At 39.4% G+C, this 21,570-nt stretch overlaps 2 protein-coding genes across 12 annotated transcripts in view; one reads left to right on the top strand and one right to left on the bottom strand.

The window, feature by feature from the left end:
* Positions 1 to 21,570, top strand: part of grik4 (glutamate receptor, ionotropic, kainate 4) — a 353,258-nt gene that overhangs the window by 109,127 nt on the left and 222,561 nt on the right. The gene's annotated exons all lie outside the window — the stretch shown is intronic.
* Positions 5,069 to 6,886, bottom strand: LOC123985858. Its single transcript, XM_046073789.1, has 3 exons — positions 6,605 to 6,886; positions 6,201 to 6,483; positions 5,069 to 6,105 (listed from the first exon to the last, which is right to left on the bottom strand). Exons 2-3 carry the CDS (start codon positions 6,342 to 6,344, stop codon positions 5,389 to 5,391), a joined length of 861 nt encoding a protein of 286 aa, XP_045929745.1. The 5' UTR covers positions 6,345 to 6,483; positions 6,605 to 6,886; the 3' UTR covers positions 5,069 to 5,388.

Raw genomic sequence — 21,570 nt, 5'->3', positions numbered from 1 at the left:
TGTAGACGCTCTCCAATCCCATTTACAAATTGGAAGGACCACCAGTCACAATCATACAGAAAGGGTCTGCTGTCACTGGGTAAGCTGTCTGATGGATGGGACCACTTTGCTTGGTGGATCTAATGATAATAGGGCAGAAGAGGTCAGAGTTGGATTATGACTGTCTGGTGGCATGAAGACAGTGGTGCTGACAGTACTCTGTCTAGTTGGTAAAACCACCGTGTTCCATTTGATTCTGCTGAAAATTGACTGGTTATGGCTGGTTAGAGGTATTAATGGGTCCAAAAAACGGATTTGTCCAGCTTTATTATGAAGTGTCCAAAGGGTATACTGAGTACGCTTTGTATGTGTGGAGCAATAATGCCTATTTAACACTGGGTTTAACTTATTCAATTTCTAGCCAGAAATTAGCTGCCTTGGTGGAAATTACCATCTGTACTTGTCAACAGCATAACACATTACAAGAGAGAAGCAGGATTAGGAAATGAGTGCAAAATAGTTTAATACTTATTTGCCTAAAAAAAATACATTTTGGAAAAGTACTATTTGAAACAGTGTATAATGAGACAGCTGCGAACAGGGGATTTCAGTCGGCTGTGCTCCTTGCCATAAGGGGAATGGAGCACACACACAGAGTAGCCAGGCACAGCTTAGTGCACACAGAGCAGCGAGAGGATTTGTCTCGCGACTTTGGTTCTGTCACAGTCTGTGTATGCCTGAGATGCATGCTGTTAAAACTAGAGCTGATCTAGAGCTGCACAGCTGATTCCTCTGGTATTTTAGGGAACGGGTATTCCAAAGACCCTTAGTCTGGTGTAATATGACAACGGGATTATCCGAAATTTGCTATTTTATGAAACTAAAGAGATATGATTGAAGGTGATGTAATCATCTCCTTTTGTCACCTTTTTCAGTACTAAAAGTGTAACAGTGCACAAAATCCATGGTTTGGTAAGTACTGTGGTTCAGGTTTGGGGTCACGGTTTGGTTCGTTATCGGCACAGCTTTCGAAAACAAAAGAAATACATTTTTGTCATTTGTTTTGGAATATGAAGAAATTAAACAATGGCTGATTGGAAATAATTCTGACTTTATAAATTAAGCTACTGAAACATTAACATGTCAATATGTCAGTTATGTTCCATAATTACAAAAGGCTCCAACTTGCTATACTCAATATGAAATACCTTTTAAAAATGTTCATAGATCATTCTGTGAGTTTTATTGTTGCTTTTGCTTTCAGATGGCTCTCACATTGCCTTTGGGACTATAAGCACATACTGTTACACATTAATTTTGCCCCCAGAAATCTCTTGACTCTTGATAATCAAGGAGTGCATTTGTATTCAACCCTGTCACAGTCCATGCTGCTGAGTTAATGGAGAGTCGGGATGAATGAGCATAGCTCACGCGCCTGATATTTCCATTCTCAGTGGGCTTTTAGTTTTCACTGGGCCGTGAACAGGTCTCCCATGACAGCACAGGTAGCGAGCATCTGCAAATGGCGAAGAGACAATTTGCTGTTCAGTAACCCTGGTCTTTGCATGTGAGTGACAGGTCCTTATCAGAGCTCCCGCTCGCTGATCAAAGTTGAAAAGGGGTCAGGCTGAATTAAAGACTAGCTAATTAAAATGTCCAGGGAACATGCCAGCCCTCATTTCACTTATCTCCGCCAGCTCAGTTGGGGAGAGAATGCGAGAGGTGAGAAAGAAGAAAGGTATGTTATCCCACAAGTTGAACATCATATGATATTAGAGGATAGATTATTAAACAATCCCCCTGTGTGTTTGGTAACAATCAAAGATATGTTGTTCTATGATATCCTGGTTTAAAAGTCCAACCCATGTGTAGATTTGACTTCAAGCAGAGTTTGGTGAGAGTTGGTGAGAGTTTGTTCACCTGAAAGCAGAGTTCTGTAGATGAATAGATTGAGGCCGAAGGCAAAGAAGCAAAGCATGTAATGGGACATTCATAAAAGGCCTATTCTGTTTTCAGCCTGCTCTCACTTTGTGTCTTTGGCACGGCCTTTTGCAAATCCCCCATTTTCACAGCCTTGTGATTGTTGGGGTGAGTGTGAGTGTGAGTGTGAGTGTGTGTTTGTGTAGGACATGGAGGCTGTTTCTCGGGTGGAACTTTACTGTACAGACTCTATCATGTAGCTAGGGGTTTCTCTCAGGAGGCAGCTGGAGTTTTGGGCTTTTTTAAAAACAAATGATGCATTCACACACAAATCAGGAAAAGGATCAGCCAACTGGTATTGCTGACTCTCTTAGAACAAGATATGAAATATCAATGTGTTGTGTGGCACATATATTTTCTATTCCTCGAAATACTCAAGTGTAATAAAATATTAGAATTTGAAAATAACTGTCATTGTCATTTGAAACAAGGTATTGTCTTGTAAAGAGCTGAAACAATTACTTTATGTATTAATATTTTCTATTAATTGTTTCACTGGAAAATAATCACCAGATTAACTGACAATGAAATAAATTATTGCTAGTTTCAACCCTAGTTTCTCAAAACTCCAACTTTGAAATCCAGTGTACTAATAAAGATGATTGTTTTCAGCATGTCAAACTACCATGAACCAAGAAACACTTGACCAATAATTCCAGTGTAGTGTAGGTGTGAGAGCCTGTGCCATCAGGTTGTCTAATAATCTAAGTGTGTGTGCTCTTTCACACCAGACTTTTTAGTTGAGAAGGTGTCTGAGGCTGACTGACACTTAGAGCGAATCAGCCTAATGAGATGCCATGTTGCTCTGTGGAAATGATTACCTCAGGAGGAGAGGCATTAGATTGATGAGGGCAATCTTTGCCTCTGTCCCTGAGATGTACCATCGCCTCCTCCACCACCAACACCACACTGTTTAGACAAAGACAAGTCTCTCCCTCAGCCCAAATGACCTGTTACACTTCCTTGGAGTTACAAAAATATGTGCCTACCACCTCAGCTTTAAGTATTTTGCTGCTTACCTGGAGGTTCAGTTTCTAAATGTCATCAGTCACTGCTTGCCTCTGCACATGCTGATCACCATGGTAACCTGAAATTAATCCACACTACTGGGATAACACCTGTATAGATCTTCGCTCTCTGAGCCCAGTTGTCAAAAATAGGTTAAATTCTTTTTTTCTGAAAATGCAAGCAGGACATTTTAGATGTGCAATAAAGATATGTCACAGACCATCAATTAAGGCCTGTTTCTCCTCTAAAATTTTAATGCTGATTAATCGATAACTGGGGATATTGATGCAATAAAGAATGATTCCTGAATGTCCCATTTGTTACCGTTTGGCCCAACCTTGTGAGTGTGATTGCCTTCAAGGAGGCTAAGAGACCCTTTAATCAGGACTTTGTTGATCACTTCTCAGGTCAGCAGTGATCCGAGGGGGAGGCTCCTGGAGCAGAATTCAGCAGCAGTTTAATAGCTCACAGTGGACAAGCCATGAAGCCAGTAGATTACAACCGTAGTAACAGTAATAGTTGTGTGCTCCTTTGGAGTGAGGCTGTGAGATTTCTGATCTCATTTGAGTCTATCCATTAATCTTTTAAACTGATTATCCTGGATACCCAGCTCACCACTGTTTTACAATCGGGAGAGACTAACTATTGGATACTAAAGATGATAATAGAAAGTGCGAAGATTTGAGATTAATGGTGCATTCATCAATTTGATTGTGTATGAGGATGGGTCTAATAATTGTTAGTAATATTATCCCCAAGACTGATCACCACTCTATTCTAGATGGAGTCTGACAACGGTGGGGTGGGTAGTGGTTGAATGCTGGCATCACCTTCAGGAGCAGTAAGCAGAGCACTTCTACATTTTACTCTTTGGGGTACCGCAACTTTTTCTTGTGCACCAACTCAGCTGCCGGTACTCTTTTCTGCATCTCTATATCAGGTTCTGTGGTTGATTCATGCCAGGGGGCACTAGGTTATGCTCACCTGTTCCTTTTCTTGCCTGCCCGCTTTGTTCTGCTGGTCTAAGTAACATTACATCAACCTAACAAAGACTGGCTCCAAAAGGGCACAAAGAGAGCACGAACAGAGTCTGCTGATTGTTTGTGTGACACACCAAAAGTAGAGAGAAGAGAAAGTATCCAGGGTTTTCGCCTGGAATTCAAGGAACTAAGGGTAATCATATTGGCTGTCTTTTCTTTAACTTTTCATAAAGCTGATGCACTCGTTAACCAACCGACCAATCACAGCCTAGTTGGGGCGGGACATTAAACAAAGGTTGACATGCTACAGCCTGGCTACAGCAAATTTTCGAAATGTTGAACTAATTGTTATGCAGTGGCGTGGTTGTGGGGTAAATTTTTGGGGAAGCAAAGTGAGAGGGGATGTACTTTTTGGAGGGCAATTATCTAATTCAGTGCAGGGTATAATTTTAGAAAATGAATAAAACTTTAAAGATGCGCACTATCTGTTATCAATACACACGCTGAAAGTTGCATTTACCGAGACGTACGCTCTCTCTCTCGCGCTCACTCAGTCACTCTCTCTCACCCCAAATAGCATACATAGCCCGCTGCTTATGGTGCAGGTTAAGAATAAAAGAAGCATTCACAAGCTCAATCAGAAGACGATTGAAGACATTTGCATAGGAGCAGTGGTGCATGTTTCAAATAGGCCTACATACTTCTTAATGCTTGGCCAAATGCTAGCCACACTGTACGGATATCATTTTCCTCATTGAACGTCCAAAACCCCTTATTTCTCTCCACGCCCAGCTCCAGTTTTGGCGTTGGTCTTCCGTCAGATTTAATCTTAAATTGCTGCTGTAGGGGTAGTTTAGTAAACTATTTATTATGACTAAAATCTCCAAATCTCCACCCTCTATAACTGCACCAGCTAAAGTTGCTAACAGCTCCCTTAACAGTTTTTTACAATCACTTTGTTACTATTTTCAGAACCTTGATGTAATTTTTCACAACTCTAGACACAAAACTCAAAACGGTTATCACTTGTAACACAGGCTGTCTAATGTTCAAAACATTGCATTGTGCATTCACATCTTTAAAGAAATCTTGCACTTGCACAATCATTGGTTCGAAAAACAAATTTACTGTGAAATACCATTGAAACATAACTATAGATCACCCACACACAAGCAACTGGTAGTTTCACTGTGTCATTGTTCGTACAATCATTAAATATTGTAGAACAAAATAGGCGATACAGGTGTCATTATGGTAGTACATGTACAGTAAATACATCTCTGTAAAAGTACTGCAGTAGTAGAGAGAATACTACAGACACAGTGGAATCATTGAACAAAGTTTGTAATATATTGATGCAAAACACTACAGTACAATCACAACATAGGTTTATTTGAATCAAAGCAAAAATAATTAGCTATGAAATAGAAAAGAAAAGACATTACTGTAAAACATCAAATGCAGTGTTCCTCAACTTGCTTGCTTGTAATGTAAGAAACAAAACAGGAGTGATTACTTCTACATTGTCATCATCTCTGTGTTGTGGATTTGGCCACAGGTTCTCATCTACATCACAATGGATGTTTTCATTAGCCAAACATCTTGGAAAAAACCTTCGGGCATAGCGAATCCAGGCCTGACACCGGTCTGCTGTGATGTCATTGCAGGCGTCATCCATGGCCTGGAGAAGAGTGACTTGTTCATGAGGGTGCCTGTCATGAACCTTCCATCTCCATGCGGAGAAAAATTCCTCAATCAGGTTAAGGAAGGGAGAGTATGGGGGTAAATACAGGGTGGTAAATTGTGCATGGGCCTGAAAACATGCTTGCACCACATGAGCATGATGGAACCTGACATTGTCCCACACAATGACATAGGTCACACCTTCAGCTCTACAAACCTGATCGAGCTCAATAAAGAAAGGTAACAAGGACAGCTGCATTATCTGGTCCAATATGAGGTCTGCGTCCCACCACACCATCTTCTGATATAGCCGCACACATGGTAATGTTGGCCCCACGTTGTCCAGGTACTTGGATGGTTGCCTGCTGGCCAATGAAATTCCGACCTCTCCTCCTTGTCTTGGCCAGATTAAAACCTGCCTCATCCAAATATATGATTTGTGATGGTCGTCATCAGCATCCAGCTCCATCACCCTCTAAAAATACATTTTGGAAAGAGATTTAGAGATTACTGTACAATGTAGAATTTTTGGGAATGTTTTTACAACAGCCGTCTTGAAACTGAACTTACCTGAACATACTCAGTCCTCATTTGCTTCACTCTGTCTGCATTTCTTTCGAAAGGCACACGGTACAGTTGTTTTATAGATACCTGGTGCCTTTTCAGTATGCGTGCAATAGTCGGCAAACTTATGGATCCCACATTGTTGAACATGTCTTCATTGTCCAAGATATGCTGGCGAATTTCTGTAAGGCGAATATCATTTCTGGCCCAAACCAAATCGACCACAGCCTGCTCTTGTTGGTCAGTTAGAATTTTGCCTCTGCCTCCACTATTTGGCCTGGTCACAATTCTACAGGGAACATTAGAGTAAGAAGACACTTGGTCACATCACCTATTCTGTGATACACATTGGCATGCAGTCATTTGACAGTTGAGAGTAGCATAATGTTTAGTGCATGCTGATAACTTACCGGTTCTCATTGGTTGACCTTCTGAGGTTTGGTTATATCATTGTAGCCGCCATTGTCATGCCATGATTTATGACATGGTATACAAGTATTGCCCTGATTTCATTGGACACTCTATGCTGTTGCTGCTGCTGTCTTGGTCCGTGGCCTTGTCCTCTACCACGTTCCCCCACACCTCTCAAACGAGGCCCACGACCACCTCTCAGAAGGGGTGCCTGTCCCCTGCCATTCCTTTGACCAACACGTCTTCCTCCCACCACTGCTTGACCTCCATTGTGACGTGGATCACCTGCTGGCTCCATGTTACGTATCACTATGCTCTTGCAATTGGATCCCAATCAACTCTTTATATACTCATTCCACAATGTGCACTCAATCATCAATAACGAGTTGGCAGAATTGGACAAGCAATTACAAGGGCCTGCATCTATACAGTGCAGTACTGTCAATACTGTAAATAGTCTGAAAAGGTGGTACAGTATTTGGGACCATAGACACAGTGTCTGATGAAGCATTACAGTACGATAAAATATTAGGCTACATCCTACATGGATATTGTAGTCTAATTGGTCCATGCTCCACGCTAATTGGTGACAATGAATCTCGTTATCTTGAAACTTTCATGATTTACTGTAAACATGGAAGATTGTTTGTCTGTTTCCATACAACTTTGCATTAAGAGTAATGCAACAGTTACTTATCATTTTGAGCAGTTGTATCAATTGATAGTTAGATCATTGTAAGGAAATGAATAGACACTCATTTGAAATGTAATGTGTGAATTGCCTATTGAAATAGTAGTACTTTGATGTTAAGTTGTGTCATATTGAACAGGTGATTTTTGTTGAATGAACAAATGATCTAAGTTTTATGTGTATTGTATCCAAGCAATTGAGAAAAGGGTTAGAGTTTTGAAAAATGTGCATTTTGATCATTGGTTGTGAGTTTTGTGTCTAGAGTTGTGAAAAATGACATCATGACCCCAACAGCTTATAAGATTTATCGAAACTATAAACATGTTTTTATTGAAATGATAAATAGAGTCTGATGAAAACAGGGGAAGCCTGGCTTCCCTTGGCTTCTGGGAGAAAACGCCACTGTTGTTATGCATGAATGGTTGTGATTACTGATGAGTTAGTACTTAACATTAACAAATCAGACTAACTGCCAATGTAGGCCATTTTCCTTGCACAGGGATTTTATGAAAAAATGCATCTGCAGTAGACAAACGTACACTCATCGGCCAATTTATTAGGTACACCTTGACAACACCGGGTTGGATCTCCTTTTGCCTTCAGAACTGCCTTAATTCTTTGTGGCATACTTTCAACAATGTGTCCTCAGAGACTTTGGTCCATACTGACATGATAGCATCATGTAGTTGCTGCAGCTTTGTCAGCTGCATCTATGATGCGAATGTCCCGTTCCACCACCTATGTGCTCCACTAGAGCACAAAGGTGCTCTATTGGATTGGGATCTGGTGACTGTGGAGGCCACAGTGAACTCATTTTCATGTTCAATAAACCAATTTGAGATGGTTTTAGCTTTGTGACAAGGTGCATTATCCTGCTGAATTTTGGTTAGCCTGTGCAAATTGTAGCCTCAGTTTCCTGTTCTTAGCTGACAGGAGTGGCACCCGGTATGGTCTTCTGCTGCTGTAGCCCATCTGCTTCAAAGTTCGATGTGTTGTGCATTCAGAGATGGTATTCTGCATAACTTGGTTGTAACAAGTTTTTTTTTGAGTTACTGTTGCCTTTTTGTCTTCTCGAACCAGTCTGCCCATTCTCCTCTGACCTCTGACATCAAAAAGGCATTTTCGTCTACACAACTGCAGCTCACTTAATATTTTCTCTTTTTTGGACCATTCTCTGTAAACCGTAGAGATGGTTGTGCGTGAAAGTCAGTACATCACCAGTTTCTGAAATACTCAGACCAGCATCAACAACCATGCCACGTTCTACCCCATTCTTATGCTCGGTTCGAATTCACTTCAACTTCAGCAAGTTGTCTTGACGTTGACGTCTACATGCCTAAATGCATTGAGTTGCTGCCATGTGATTGGCTGATTAGCTATTTCTGTTAACAAGCAATCAAACAGGTGTACCTAATAAAGTGGCAGATGACTGTAGATTTAGCAAGAGTCAGGATGCCATTGCCATTCTGCTAATAAGTGCAGCTTCTACCCGTCTTCTCCTAAGAGTAACGTCTTCCCCTTGTTCCGATGTGATTGTTGTAACATATATATTGTTTATTACACATGCCAACATTTGAGTAAGGGGAGTAGATTTGTAGATTGTTGTAGGTGTTGGCAGAGTTCTGTCTAGCTATACTTCTAGGTGTTCATAGTGGTGTGAAGTGAAGCTGTAAGGAGTTGCCTTTTAGATTTTAAAGTGATAGGATAATAGAGGGAAGTATATGAATGGATAGGAGCCAAGAGGTGTGGCTGAGAGGAAGTAATGAATGAAGGTGCAGAGGAGAGTGAATGAAGTCGTCTTCCAGATTGAACTTTTGCTAAGCTCCATTTAACAACTGCTCTACCTACCATTGGTAGAGCATCAACAAAGCCATACACATCTGTTACTGATGTTCCAAATTACCGCATCACTCTAGAGTTTATTAAGTGGAATGACTTTAGGGTAATAAATTGCCATCCTGGTGCATAACTTCACAATCATTTTATATAATGTATGCATTGATGCATACAATATATAAACTTTTGAATTGAGAATATGCAGCTGTATGAATTGAACAGATGTGTTCTTATTTACTTATACTTACTTATATATATATATATAATATGTATTTACTCACATGTTGTTTTTTTAACCTCTTTTTGTGACCAGAAGGATAGTACTGCTTCATCCTTTAAAGGTCCAGTGTGTAATATTTCTGAGGATCTATTGACAGAAATGCAATATAAGGTCCATAACTATGTTTTCAGTGGTGTGTAAAGACCTTACATAATAAGCCATTATGTTTTTATTACCTTAGAATGAGCCATTTACATCTACATAACCGCCGGTCCCCCCATCCATGGACGTCGCCACGTTGCAGCGTCATGTTGCTAGAGTAGCTGAAAACGTATAAACAGCGCTACAGAGCGCGTTCCAACACTAAGTTTTTCTTGTTCTACTTCTGGTAGAATTCAGGCAGTGAAGACACTCATCACTATGCTGAATATGTACGATAGAAGAAGAACAAGTAGTAATAATATACAGCAGGGGTCTGCAAATAAGTTTTGCATGGGAGCAGTATTTTCAACCATTAGATGGTGGATGAGAATATAAACCATAATATTGACGTGCTTTGACATGTTGTTTGGTCAGCTCAGTTGCTAAGGTCTAGGACTCACAACCTGAGGGTTGAGAGTTTGATCCTAGCCTGAGGCAATTCTTTTTTCTCTCTTCAACAAACGGATTCTGCAGCTAATGTTTCTCATGTGCTGCACTGTTTTTGTTTTGGTGTTTGATCCGCATCCATCAACCTACGGACGCTTTTGCAATTCCCCAGTATCTCCAGGGAGAGGACATTTAGGGGAATCACGTTCTCTGATGGCCCTTTCAGCGATGTGTCAAGCAGGCTACAGACTCTTTTAATGTCTTTCAGAATTTTTAAAGTAAAAGCTCAGTTCAACTCCATAGACAGCATTACAGTAAACAAGCTTTTCGCACTTTCATTTTGTAGGCAAAACCACTAAAGGGGAAGTGATTGTGTGAGTAGTTGCTGTCATGACTGAGATCTATTTCAGCACCTCTATCAAAGTATTTATTTATTTATTTATATTTTTTGCTGCTAACAAAGCCCCGTAATCTGGCATCGAGCCAGATTTTATTGTTGGCGGGCAGTTTTGGCAATGGTCCATAATCACAGAGAGAATGAATGTGTTTCCTTTGTCAATGTTTGTATAAACTTTATCTAATGTATGGTTTATAATGGACTGTGGTGCAGAAAGAGTGACAGTGTTTAACACTCTTGGCTTACATTTTCCATGTTATCTGTCAGTGGCCAAGTCACAATAACATATGGTTTTACTGAATAATTAAATAGATATGATTTCTTAATAAATATACCTAAAGAAACCTAATTTCTTGACTGGCCACTTTCTACTGTCTCACAAGAGACACCTTTGTGTTGTGTCAGCCACCGTAGCTGTCCTATGCTCTTTGAAAGGTTAGGGGGCAGTGGTAGACTGGACTGATGGTTGGAATTCACAAACCTCGCCACTAGATGCCACTAAATCTTAACAATGAACCTTTACTCAAAACATTGACACCCTCTTTGAAACGAGGGGGTTGCCATATGCAACTTGCGTAGTAGTGAGTGTATAGGACCATATGGGTCATTGCCATAACTGGCTCAAAGGGCCATGGCAAATAAGGGAGAGACACCCGGTTAACTTAAATACCTGAATTACGTACAAAACATAAGTTAAATTGTGAAAAATATTAGTTGTGGATGGCAGTAAAGAGAGGAAGAAATAATAAAAGAACCAAGCAAAATGCATGAAGAGAGTCTCTCCGAGAAGAATAAGGTGGCAGCTTGTATTTTGCTCCCAGTCAGTCAAGTTGACGACACCATCTACCACTTACACAAACTTGCAAGAAAGGAGCAAACAACCAAATAAGCCAGAGGGCCTTCAGAGTTATACAGACCAATTCTCGCTCCCTCCTGATGTTTCAAATTATACAAGATGATTTTAAAAAACAAAACAAACAAACTTTTAGTTATAAAATTTTGTAGCAATGTCCAAAAATACAGCTAAAATGGTTGCAGCCTAGAGCCCTGACCTTTAAGTTGACTGTAGCAGCTTTATCATTTTAATAACTTATTAAATTCATAAATTGATTGTTTATTGCCTAACCCTGGTCGAGCATGAAGTTAAATCCTCTTGTTGGGAATGGACGCTGAAGCGGTCTGTGCTCTAGTGGTTTCTATTCTGGCTATACAGGGTTTCACTTAGCATGCTGATCCAGCTCTGGAGAGGATCCTCGAGGAGACAGGAGGGAGTGTCTGAGGCCGAGGCTTAACTCTGGGATTTGATGCTTCACCTACTCTCAAGTGTGCCCACTCTCTATAGATACTCCATAAAGTATATATAACACTGCTTGAGGCGCTTATTAGCATCAACATCTTTATCAGAGAAAATTGGTAATGTATCAGCCACAAACTTCTTTCTTTTTATCCAAATTAGATCAGTGGTGTAATCCTTAAAAAAGGTGCCCTATCTTTCCAGGTTCCTTCTATTACATTAAAAAAAATACTTCTGTGACCTAGTTAGCATCAAACTAATACAAGGAGTAAGGTTTTTATTTGTCATTATGCAGCACGAGGTTGTATAACAAAACAAATTTTGTAGTCCTTCATTCTACACACACAGATCTTAACAAATTATTAAGTATATATTAAAATATGGTAACATGTAAAATAATATAAAACAATATATACAGTATTTATACACATATATACACCCTGAACATTTTGCAGTGCATTTTTTGAAGTTGCGTCTGGGGTGAATGTAAACAGCAGCAACAAGATGAAACGCCAAGCAGCAATATGGAAACACTAAGATTCAAATTAAGAGATCTTGCAGTACAAAAGTCATAGCTGAGCTTACCTAATGTGCTTGTTTCAGCAGATTAGATTCCTTTCTGGCATGGACATTGTGTCTGTCTTGTTGGCAAGAAATGTACTGTATATGGCTGTAGCAATAGATAACCACAATTGGTGTCAGTACTAACCCACTTTTCTGTACACGGTGTGCCATTACTATAATAGGACAGCTTTTCATCCATGAGTTACTGGTTCTTATCAATTTGTAAAATTTAGTGCAGATTATTATTTTTTTGCCAAGCTAGAAGCATAACTTAACAGATGGCAATATTGGTCTGTCTGTAGTCGACCACTTTGGTCCTGACTGAAATGTCTAAACAGCTATTGAATCTGAAGGACATCTTTTGGTCACTTTTATGTTTCTCTCTTCCCCCTAGTTCCTGTAGGCTTTGCCTCTTAGGTCATCTTTAACTGGCCTTAACCTAGAACAACAAATCTATTTGATGTTTAGAATCCAACGCTACGTCATATTAAAATCTGTTACAATCCAACAATGAGTTGTACTCTAATCTGTGGAGCCAGTGAGTTCTTGTAAACATTCTTGTAAGACTCAACCTTGCCAGATTCCCAGAGAACACTGATATCTGCTAGCCTGATGCCTGAGCTACTACCTTATTAGTCTAACTATTGTCTCCATAAAAAGGGCAGTTACGTGAGAGAAATTACTAGAGCTGGAAGGTCAGTGAACACTAGGGTCAGTTAATGACTCCAAGTTAGACCTGTCTTACATTTCCCTGTTACATCAATTAAGCCCCCTCAGAAATATCTAAATAGTTTTGTACACACATTCATGTTCCCCTCAGAATGTTTGAGTATGATTACAGAATTGTAATCATTTTGATGATCCTCTGACTTTTCACCTATAGTGCCATCATCTCTTCAGAAATTCAGTTAGTCTAACGCTTTGGTTTGATAAGCTGCTGTTCAGAGAGAGACAACTAACAAATATCCATTATTTCCCACATTTCAATGGCCTCCATCAGCTACATATTGTGTACATAATAGATGACAGGAACCTTTTCACCCCAGTTCTAAAACTGAATGAGTCAATCTAAGATGCTGTATGGTGACAGTCAGGTTAGTGCTGGAGCCCATTTCAAAGTATTTCTTTTCAGATTTGAGTGTTTTCAGAAGTGAGAGAAGTCATCCCTTAAAAGTAGTTTTTCATTCCCTTCAGTATGTTTCCTGCCAAACAACACAGACACAATGTCCTTGAGCTCCACAGTTTCGCAGGTGAACAAAGGCAAGAGAGATCTCTCTGATACATTAGCCTTTGTATCCCCTCTTCACTCTCTTGCTGCCTTTCTCTATCTCTCTCTGACACTTTTTTCTTTGTCTCTCCTACGCTGTTTTCAAAATCCAGTGTTATTTATAGAGAATGTGTTCCCAAAAAGTTTCTCTAGTGTGTTAAGCAGTGTTTAAAGGTTTCACTGTCACTAAGCATAACACAGATCTAGCTAATCAACAGCACCTTAAGCTCCCAACAGCTGATAGCAAATTTTAAAGATGATCTAAAGATGATCTAAAGGTCATCTACAGTAAATCTATTCAGCACTGAAATAATTGTATAACTATAATCTACCTTGGGAGACAACATTTTATTAAGGGCTTTTAGCACTATCTGCAGTGTACTGTGTGTACAAAATAAAGCTGACGGAATGGATTAAGACCATTACATTTGTCACACTGCTTCTTTAGTGTTGAGTATCTAAACATACGGGAATTGGCACTCTGACCAAAATAGAGTACATTGGCACAAAGACCTGCCATTAATTCAGAGCACTGAGAAGGTTTATAAATCTTTATTCAATCTCTCCATTTATGTAGTGTCATGCTTTTACAACATTTGAGAATAACATTGCCTAAACCTCATTTTGTTTTCAAAGTTAAATAAATTGATGGAAGCTGCACTGCAAATGAACTTTTTCCAGTTCTGAAGAGGTATAAAATACCAGAGAGATCTTTTCTGCCTAAAAATAATAACTTGTATGTATCATATATCAAAAGAAAAGAGGGCTATGAGCTATGATGCACCTGTACCCTACATGTATGTGTGTATATATATATATATATATATATATATATACTGTATGTATGTATGTATGTATGTATGTATGTATGTATGTATGTATATATATATATACTGTGTATATATATCGCTAAAATATGAACCACTCTGATTGTGAGCAGTATCACCTAATGCTGTGTGTAGTGTAATTGCCATGTTACTGTATCTCTACAAGTAATCTTCTCATCACATTGCCATTAAGCTAAAACTACATAAAAAGCTTAATAGCAAGGTGCCATTCCACACAATAGAAGCAGCTTCCTGCGTTTTAATTTGTTGACATTATGGATTTTAGATCTGTCACTGACACCATTTAGCACTGTTCCCTGTATCCCTGCGGTATTTTTTTTGACTCACAACAGATGAGAAGAACACCCAATGAAATGTAGAAATCCTGCATGATGGATTTTGCACAGTGGTATTAAGCAGAGCATCTAAATGATGGCAACCAGGGACTTAACATGTTTCATGAACATTACCCGTGACCATTAGCTTCAGATTCGATGAAATTGATTTGGCATTTTCAATCTAGACCCGACGTTAAAACTGATTGACTTTCTCTTCCTCTATATGTGAATGCTTAATGTAATGAACATTTGTCATCTGTTCAGCCAGGTTATCTCTCTGAGTGCATGTCAGGTTGCCACTGACCTTCACATATGGAGAACTGTATGGAAGATTGAACAGAAGGGTTGCCAATAATAGTAGGAAAGAGGTGTCCTGAAAGAAATGAGGCCATAACCATAGACTGTGGGGTGGCACAGCGAAGGGACACGTCAAGAGACAAAGGGACAGAGAGGGAGAGCGGTCTCTTTTCTCTGTAGCAAATAGATTCCATTCTCACTCTCACTGAGCAATAGTGTCCATGCTGTTGCAAACAAACTGCCATCTTTTTGTCCCTCTTTCTCTGTGTAATTGCACCCCTGTCTCTTTTTCACACAGGCCAGATTTATCCTGGCTGCAAGTCTAACCAATGTAGCACTATCCACGAGTCTCTCCTGTGCCCCTGACATGGCTCATTCCCCCATCAGTGTGACAGACAGTGCAGTCCACTGTGGGGGAACTGTCTCAGTTACTACACACAGATAGAAATAAATGTTAGCGCACACTCGCACACACCCAGAGATGTTCTCCCAGGGCTACCTTAAGTGGCTATATTAATTAGGTGCTTTTTGTGAACATGTGCATGTAGGATTGTGTGTTTTGTTAGTAGTCGCATAAGAGAGAGAAGCCAGTGAATGTTAAGGATGGTGCTGTGTAGCAGAAAATAGAGGCATTGACCTAACACTGGGGGGTGCTCAGGACAGGATATTACTATTATGACTTGAGTGGCTGTTCTGTGGAGGGTTTTAAGGCTGCAGCTTGGACTGATGCTGATTGACTATCCTGACTAAGGATGTGGCTTGGTTGCAAAGTGGTTCCCTGGGACTTATGTAGGGTTGGATCAATGGCTGGCACTGCAGATGGGCATCCTGGGTATGAGCGGTGTGTTAGATTAGGCTGTAGTGAGGGAATGAGCTGGTGTGTGTGTGTTTACTCTGCTGTTCTGTTGAATAGTGGAGGGAAATGATGGAGGGGTGCTGTTTGGCAGAGCACTGTCATGCCACAGTTAGCACTTTGGGAACCTAGCAGCCACTGCACTGCAGTATACACACTTGTTTTGAATTCCCTGTTTTGAACATTATGCTCAGACTTTGTTTAAATTGATATAATAGAGGATTTAGTTTTAGTTAATTTGACTAACTACTGGATGGATTGTCATGAAATGTTGTACAGACATTCATGGTACCGAGATGATGAATACCCTGACTCTTACTTCCTTTGAAATATCTTAACATCTACTCAGTGTATTGGCACAAATGTTTATACAGAAATGTATGGTTGATAGATGAGGAATCATTATGACTTTGGTGATCCCCTGAGGTTCACATCCATGATTTTTAGTTCAAATATATCCTAACAACTATAGGGCAAATTGGCATGAAATTTAGTACACACATTCATGTTCCACTCTGGGTAAATTATAATTATTTTGGTAATCCCCCTGACTTCTCATCTAGCACCAGCATTGGGCCTAATTTCCAAAGTACTGTGGCTTTAGTCTTGTTTTAATTTAAAGCTTAAATTCTGGGCTTAATTTATAGTATAAATCCATACTTTACTTCTACAGGAAGGTACAGTAGCCTGCCTGTTGGCCTCAGTAAGTTATCTGCTAGAAGGACCAACTACTGAAGTCTAGCTATGACTTTACAAATTTATGTCATCATTCTGAATGCCTCTTGGGGTGAAACCAGCCTGTATTATGCCATTACTGTAGCCCAGTCCCACATTTCTTTACCTGTTGGTTCTATACTTTATCTTTCTTTCTGACAGAACTACTTTACAGCTCCAATGCACCTAATTTATATAGTCAGTGATGTGGCATTCATACATTTTCCATCCGAGTATATACCAATATTCCAAACTGATTTCCATGCTGCCCGGCAGAAACTTGTGCTACAGAGAAAGCACTAGCAGCTAGACCGAGGCGGTTTGAGAAAATGAGTGTTCCATTATTTATGCTCCCCTCACTAACTTTATGATGCCGTTAGGTGGTCATGCTGTTGTCCTCTATCTCCTTTTATTAGCTGTGGTTCACCGCTGCATTTTAATGGATACGTCAAAAAATGAAGTTTCCTTTTGGCTTATGCAGCAAGGAGCCCGTTTTTCAGGCTCAGTAAAACAAAGGCATAGATGATGCACATCATAAGATGAGAGCACAGTTTTAATGAGTTGGTTTGTCTACCTGCCAAAGTCCAACACTGAATGTGTAGCATTTTACCAGCTAAGCACTTTTTTACCTGTATTGGTCTGAAAGTGGTAGTGGAATGTGTGGAATTTAGTGGCATCAACTGTGTATGTATAGTGATTTTACAGTAGTTGCCTTCTTTTATTTCATTTCAATATCCAATTTCCTCAAAAACTTGTTTTTATTTTATTTTTTATGGGTTCTCTGTTTACTTTGTGGAATATTGATGTTTTGTTCCTTCTCCAATATTCCTTTTCAGCGTTTTTAGTCTTGGTGAATACTGTTTATTAAGTGGCCAGAGGGTGTAATGCTCAGATAGTTTGGTTCAAGTGTGATTGCTGTTCTTGTGATGGCGTTTCAGCTTAGCTTCCCCTGTTTGCTGCTTTGAGTTCCTGTCTGCAAGGGCTGGACCTGAAGGCAGCACCGTCAGCGTAATGTGACACGCTTGGGCCAGATGTGCCCAATTGACAGTATATGAGGCCAGAGTAGCAGCTAGTCCTACTCCCCCGACACTGCTAATATTATAGTCTGCTGCTACACGGTGCTAATAACCTGTGTAACCATAGGAACATGCTGACACTTTAACAACACCAGTGAATAAACATAGACATGGTTAACTTGTTTGATAACTTTCCTTCTGATGCTAATGCTTTAACGAAAGTAATTAAAAGTAACAACCACCCAACATAAAGCAGCGAATTATTGTCTCCTAAGCAATTGTGAATTATTAACATAATAACAAATGTCATGTGTTACAAAAGTACACAGAGCGGAAACTAGGGTTGGGCTGACGGCTGGCAGACATCACAATGTTGAGCCGGCAATGTGATTGAACTCTGTGTGTTCACTGGTCCACCGTGTTCGCGAGGAAACTACCAAGTTTTGTGTGAAGTCTATACGAGTGAACAAATGCCTTTATAAGATGATGCGCACGTTACGCATACCCTGTCTTTCAATCCCAGTGACATCCCTGGTGCTGGGTGTCTATAACAACAAGAGATTCATGTCATGGCACAAACCTAGATATTACTAGGGTTTCATGACCTAATTAGAGATGTCAGTTTAGATGCAGGTCATTACATCATCTATCGACTGCTTTCAAATGAAGAAATTCACTTTCGTTTCCAACCCATCTGCACCATGTCACATGTCAAGTGGGAATGCAAAACAACTTGAGTACAAAGACAGGACCCTGCCCTTATACACAGCTTACAAGCCAGCTCTTGATATTTAAATGGGATTATAGTGATATCATGTCTTGAACCCATCAGCTTATTTTGCTAATATGTTTCAGTCAACGTGTGAAAAAGCACCAACCTTTGCAATAGCAGTGACTTCTTGTCTCCTCCCCAATTCAAACATCAATATTGAATGTGTCTTAATCCTTGCTGTCTCAAGCGAGCCCAAGGGTGGATCTTATATTAATGTCTCTGGTTTTGGACAGGTACTGAGCATTAAAATAGATCAACTCCAAGGACATAATTCTGTACGGTCAGTCTAGTTTTACCTTATGCTAGGTAGTAATGGTGCTGATGATGAGAAGGCCAGAATGGGTGAGAATGCTCTCCAGATATCTAAATGCCACGTTTGGGCAGTGTTGACTCGGGCAAAATGCCATGGCTCTCTATTGACATTGTGAATGGAGTAATTCTCTACTTTTTCCACAATCCTGTTTTTCTATTGTAATACCATAAAGGCCAAGGGGGGAATATATAATAAAATGTCTTAAAAATAGACTGGACTATGTTCCAATTCACAAGTATGTAATCATGTATCTTTTTAATATCACATATGTTTGCTTAAATATTATGCACATAATTCCTTTACAGCTGACACTGTGTACATGATATATACAAGATATTTGTTTAATTTTATTTTTTGCTTGTTTCCATTCAGACTATTCGTCCCGCTGGCTGCCATCACGTTAATTATCAACGTTGGCTGCAAGCAGTTTACAAGTTTATTGTTGATCATGTAATGTTACAGTTTTATTTAGTTAACATTACACTGGTTTGAGAGTCTGGGGGATCTGCAATTACAGCAATTTATAAGCTGTCATTAATTGCATTGCACATGACATGGTTGTGCTCTGTAAGTGAAAAACAGGTTACAGTTACAGAATTCCTTATAGCTATGCCGTGTTATAACTGCACTCATTATAACCGAGATTTGACTTGGACTCTATCTCAAAGACTTGAGACTTGACTTGGACCCTAGCTCAAAGACTGGTGGTTGTCTCTGAGTTATAGCTTAATGAATCATTAATTACTGATCATTGTGAAATATTCTTTTGGTGTTGCCCACAAATGGGCAGTGTTCTGGCTCTCCATTGCAGGTACTGCAGGGTATCGTGGACATTGTGTCAACAGTGTTGTTATAGCCACAAAGTAACAGCGTGTTCTTTTCCTCTTTTTCTAGTGTAGATGAAGATAGCGGAAGTTGCATTTGCGAGGACAGGGGAAGTGTAGCTGCAGGCAGTCACGGAGAAGGAGAAATCTGACATGCTCGTTGTGCAGACAGATATGATAGGCATCACATACTTCATGAATAAAAATAATAAATTTTAGCGTTAAGTTTTGACTTTCACGTGTTTTACTGTTCGATTACACTGAATGTAATGTGCCATGCCAGCGACCAACTCCACTGTCATCCTATTCTCATTGGGTCACCTTAACTGTGGAACAGCCTGCACAATCTTCTTGAAGCCACACAATCCCTATCATTCTCTTTTCAGAGGCTTAGAGCTGATTGCAGGCTCTAAAAAAAACAGGCCAGGGATTGTTTACCACTTCGAGCTACCTTTCTTTCCCTCAACCAAATCCCAACTTTGAATTTTTTTTGGTTGCATTCTTGTATTCCTTCAGATGAGACGGGCCAGCAAACAAATAAATAGCATGCAGAGGAGTACGTGTACAAACACTCCCACATAATGTGGTATAATGGTGTTTGAAGTAGGACTTCAATTGGATACCCCTGAACAGTGTGGAACTCGGTATCCCACACAACACATCCTTGCTCCCTCAGATCAGCATGCAGCCGTTCTCCCATGTGGCCAAAGCTTGAAAGAAATGCAGAACACTGATGTGTCAATGCAGAAAAGAGGCAAAGCTAACTGTTTAGTTGTCACAACAGGATGGTTTTAGAGAGTAAAATGTGCTTAATCCCTTGGTATTTGTACAACCATGGGATAATATTGTAATCCTCTGATTACATGTTAAAATGTGTGACTTTATAATTTTTCTAACACTCCATTCCTTCCAGTTGTTTTTAATAATTGACTCTAACTTCCCTGCACTTTACAAATTATTAGTCATGTTGCTCTAAAGTTGAGTCATGTCATAAAAAAAATTCAGTGTTTTGCTTTTTTCTTTTCTTAATTTCTTTAATAGCCAATTAACTGTCTCCATAAGTTGTTATCAGTATAAAAGACCTTATGAAACCCTTATACATTATTTCTCATTGGAAGGAGTGAATTGCAATTAAACATACAATATTTACAGCAACATATAGATTTTCAGGTATAAAATAACAAGGTATGTTGTAATGTTGTTGTGATTGTACTATACAGGTTTAGGACTTTTACATGTATACACGATTTAGATTCAGTTAAGTGAACAGAAATATTATTCATACACTGGCTCATATTAAATTGATTTATAATTAAAAATAATAATTATATTACAAACACAATATATCTGGGTCATCGTGTAATAGTATTTGTGTAAATCATGGACATTATTTCTGTAATAAAGCAAAAAAACAACTCACAATCACAAACAGTTGTTATTTTCTGAACTATGTGAATTAATAATTCAAGGTGAAAGGATGGAACTAGGAAACAAATTAATGTTGACAACATTTCACTGAAATAGTTTGAAAAGCTGAGAGGATTTAGGCTCTTTCCTCTATGGAGAGAGGAGACTGTTGGGTTGTTCAATTAACGTCAAACATATTTTGAATGTGTTTAGGAGAAAGGGCATAATAGAAGTAGAATTGATTGTTGTACACGATGGGATATTGAGGTACAATTAAAAGGGCACAAAGACGGTGAGGCAAAAATACTTTGTGTGGAAAGGGACAGGTGCAGTACAGTCAGTTATTGTAGTTTGACCTGCTGATTTATCAACGTGGACAGCAGCAGCAGCAGCAGCAGTGGCGGCTGTGACACACAGCTCATCCAGGCATTTAGGATACTCTGAACTACTTTGCACCTGATATCCGCAGTTTGTGACCAAAATAGCATTTCTTCTTTTCAAAGTTATAACTCAGTCAAATCAATCACACAGACATGATACATATTTATTTTAAATGTGACTCACACATTGCAAGGATATCATAATTGCAGAAGTCCATCACCAATTAACGTCCACAAAGGCTCTTAGAAATTATAGCAAAAGACACCCTGTAACTCCAGATTTTTTCAGCATGTGTGTTCAAATCCTTTTGGGCTATATCTGGTAGTTTGCAAATTAAATTATATTTTTTAGATTTTCAATATAACG

This window comes from Micropterus dolomieu, linkage group LG17 (genome assembly GCF_021292245.1).
Source record: "Micropterus dolomieu isolate WLL.071019.BEF.003 ecotype Adirondacks linkage group LG17, ASM2129224v1, whole genome shotgun sequence".
In the NCBI taxonomy this organism is placed as follows: domain Eukaryota; kingdom Metazoa; phylum Chordata; class Actinopteri; order Centrarchiformes; family Centrarchidae; genus Micropterus; species Micropterus dolomieu.
Note: the sequence above shows the minus strand (reverse complement) of the source record. Positions and strands in the feature narration are given on the sequence as shown.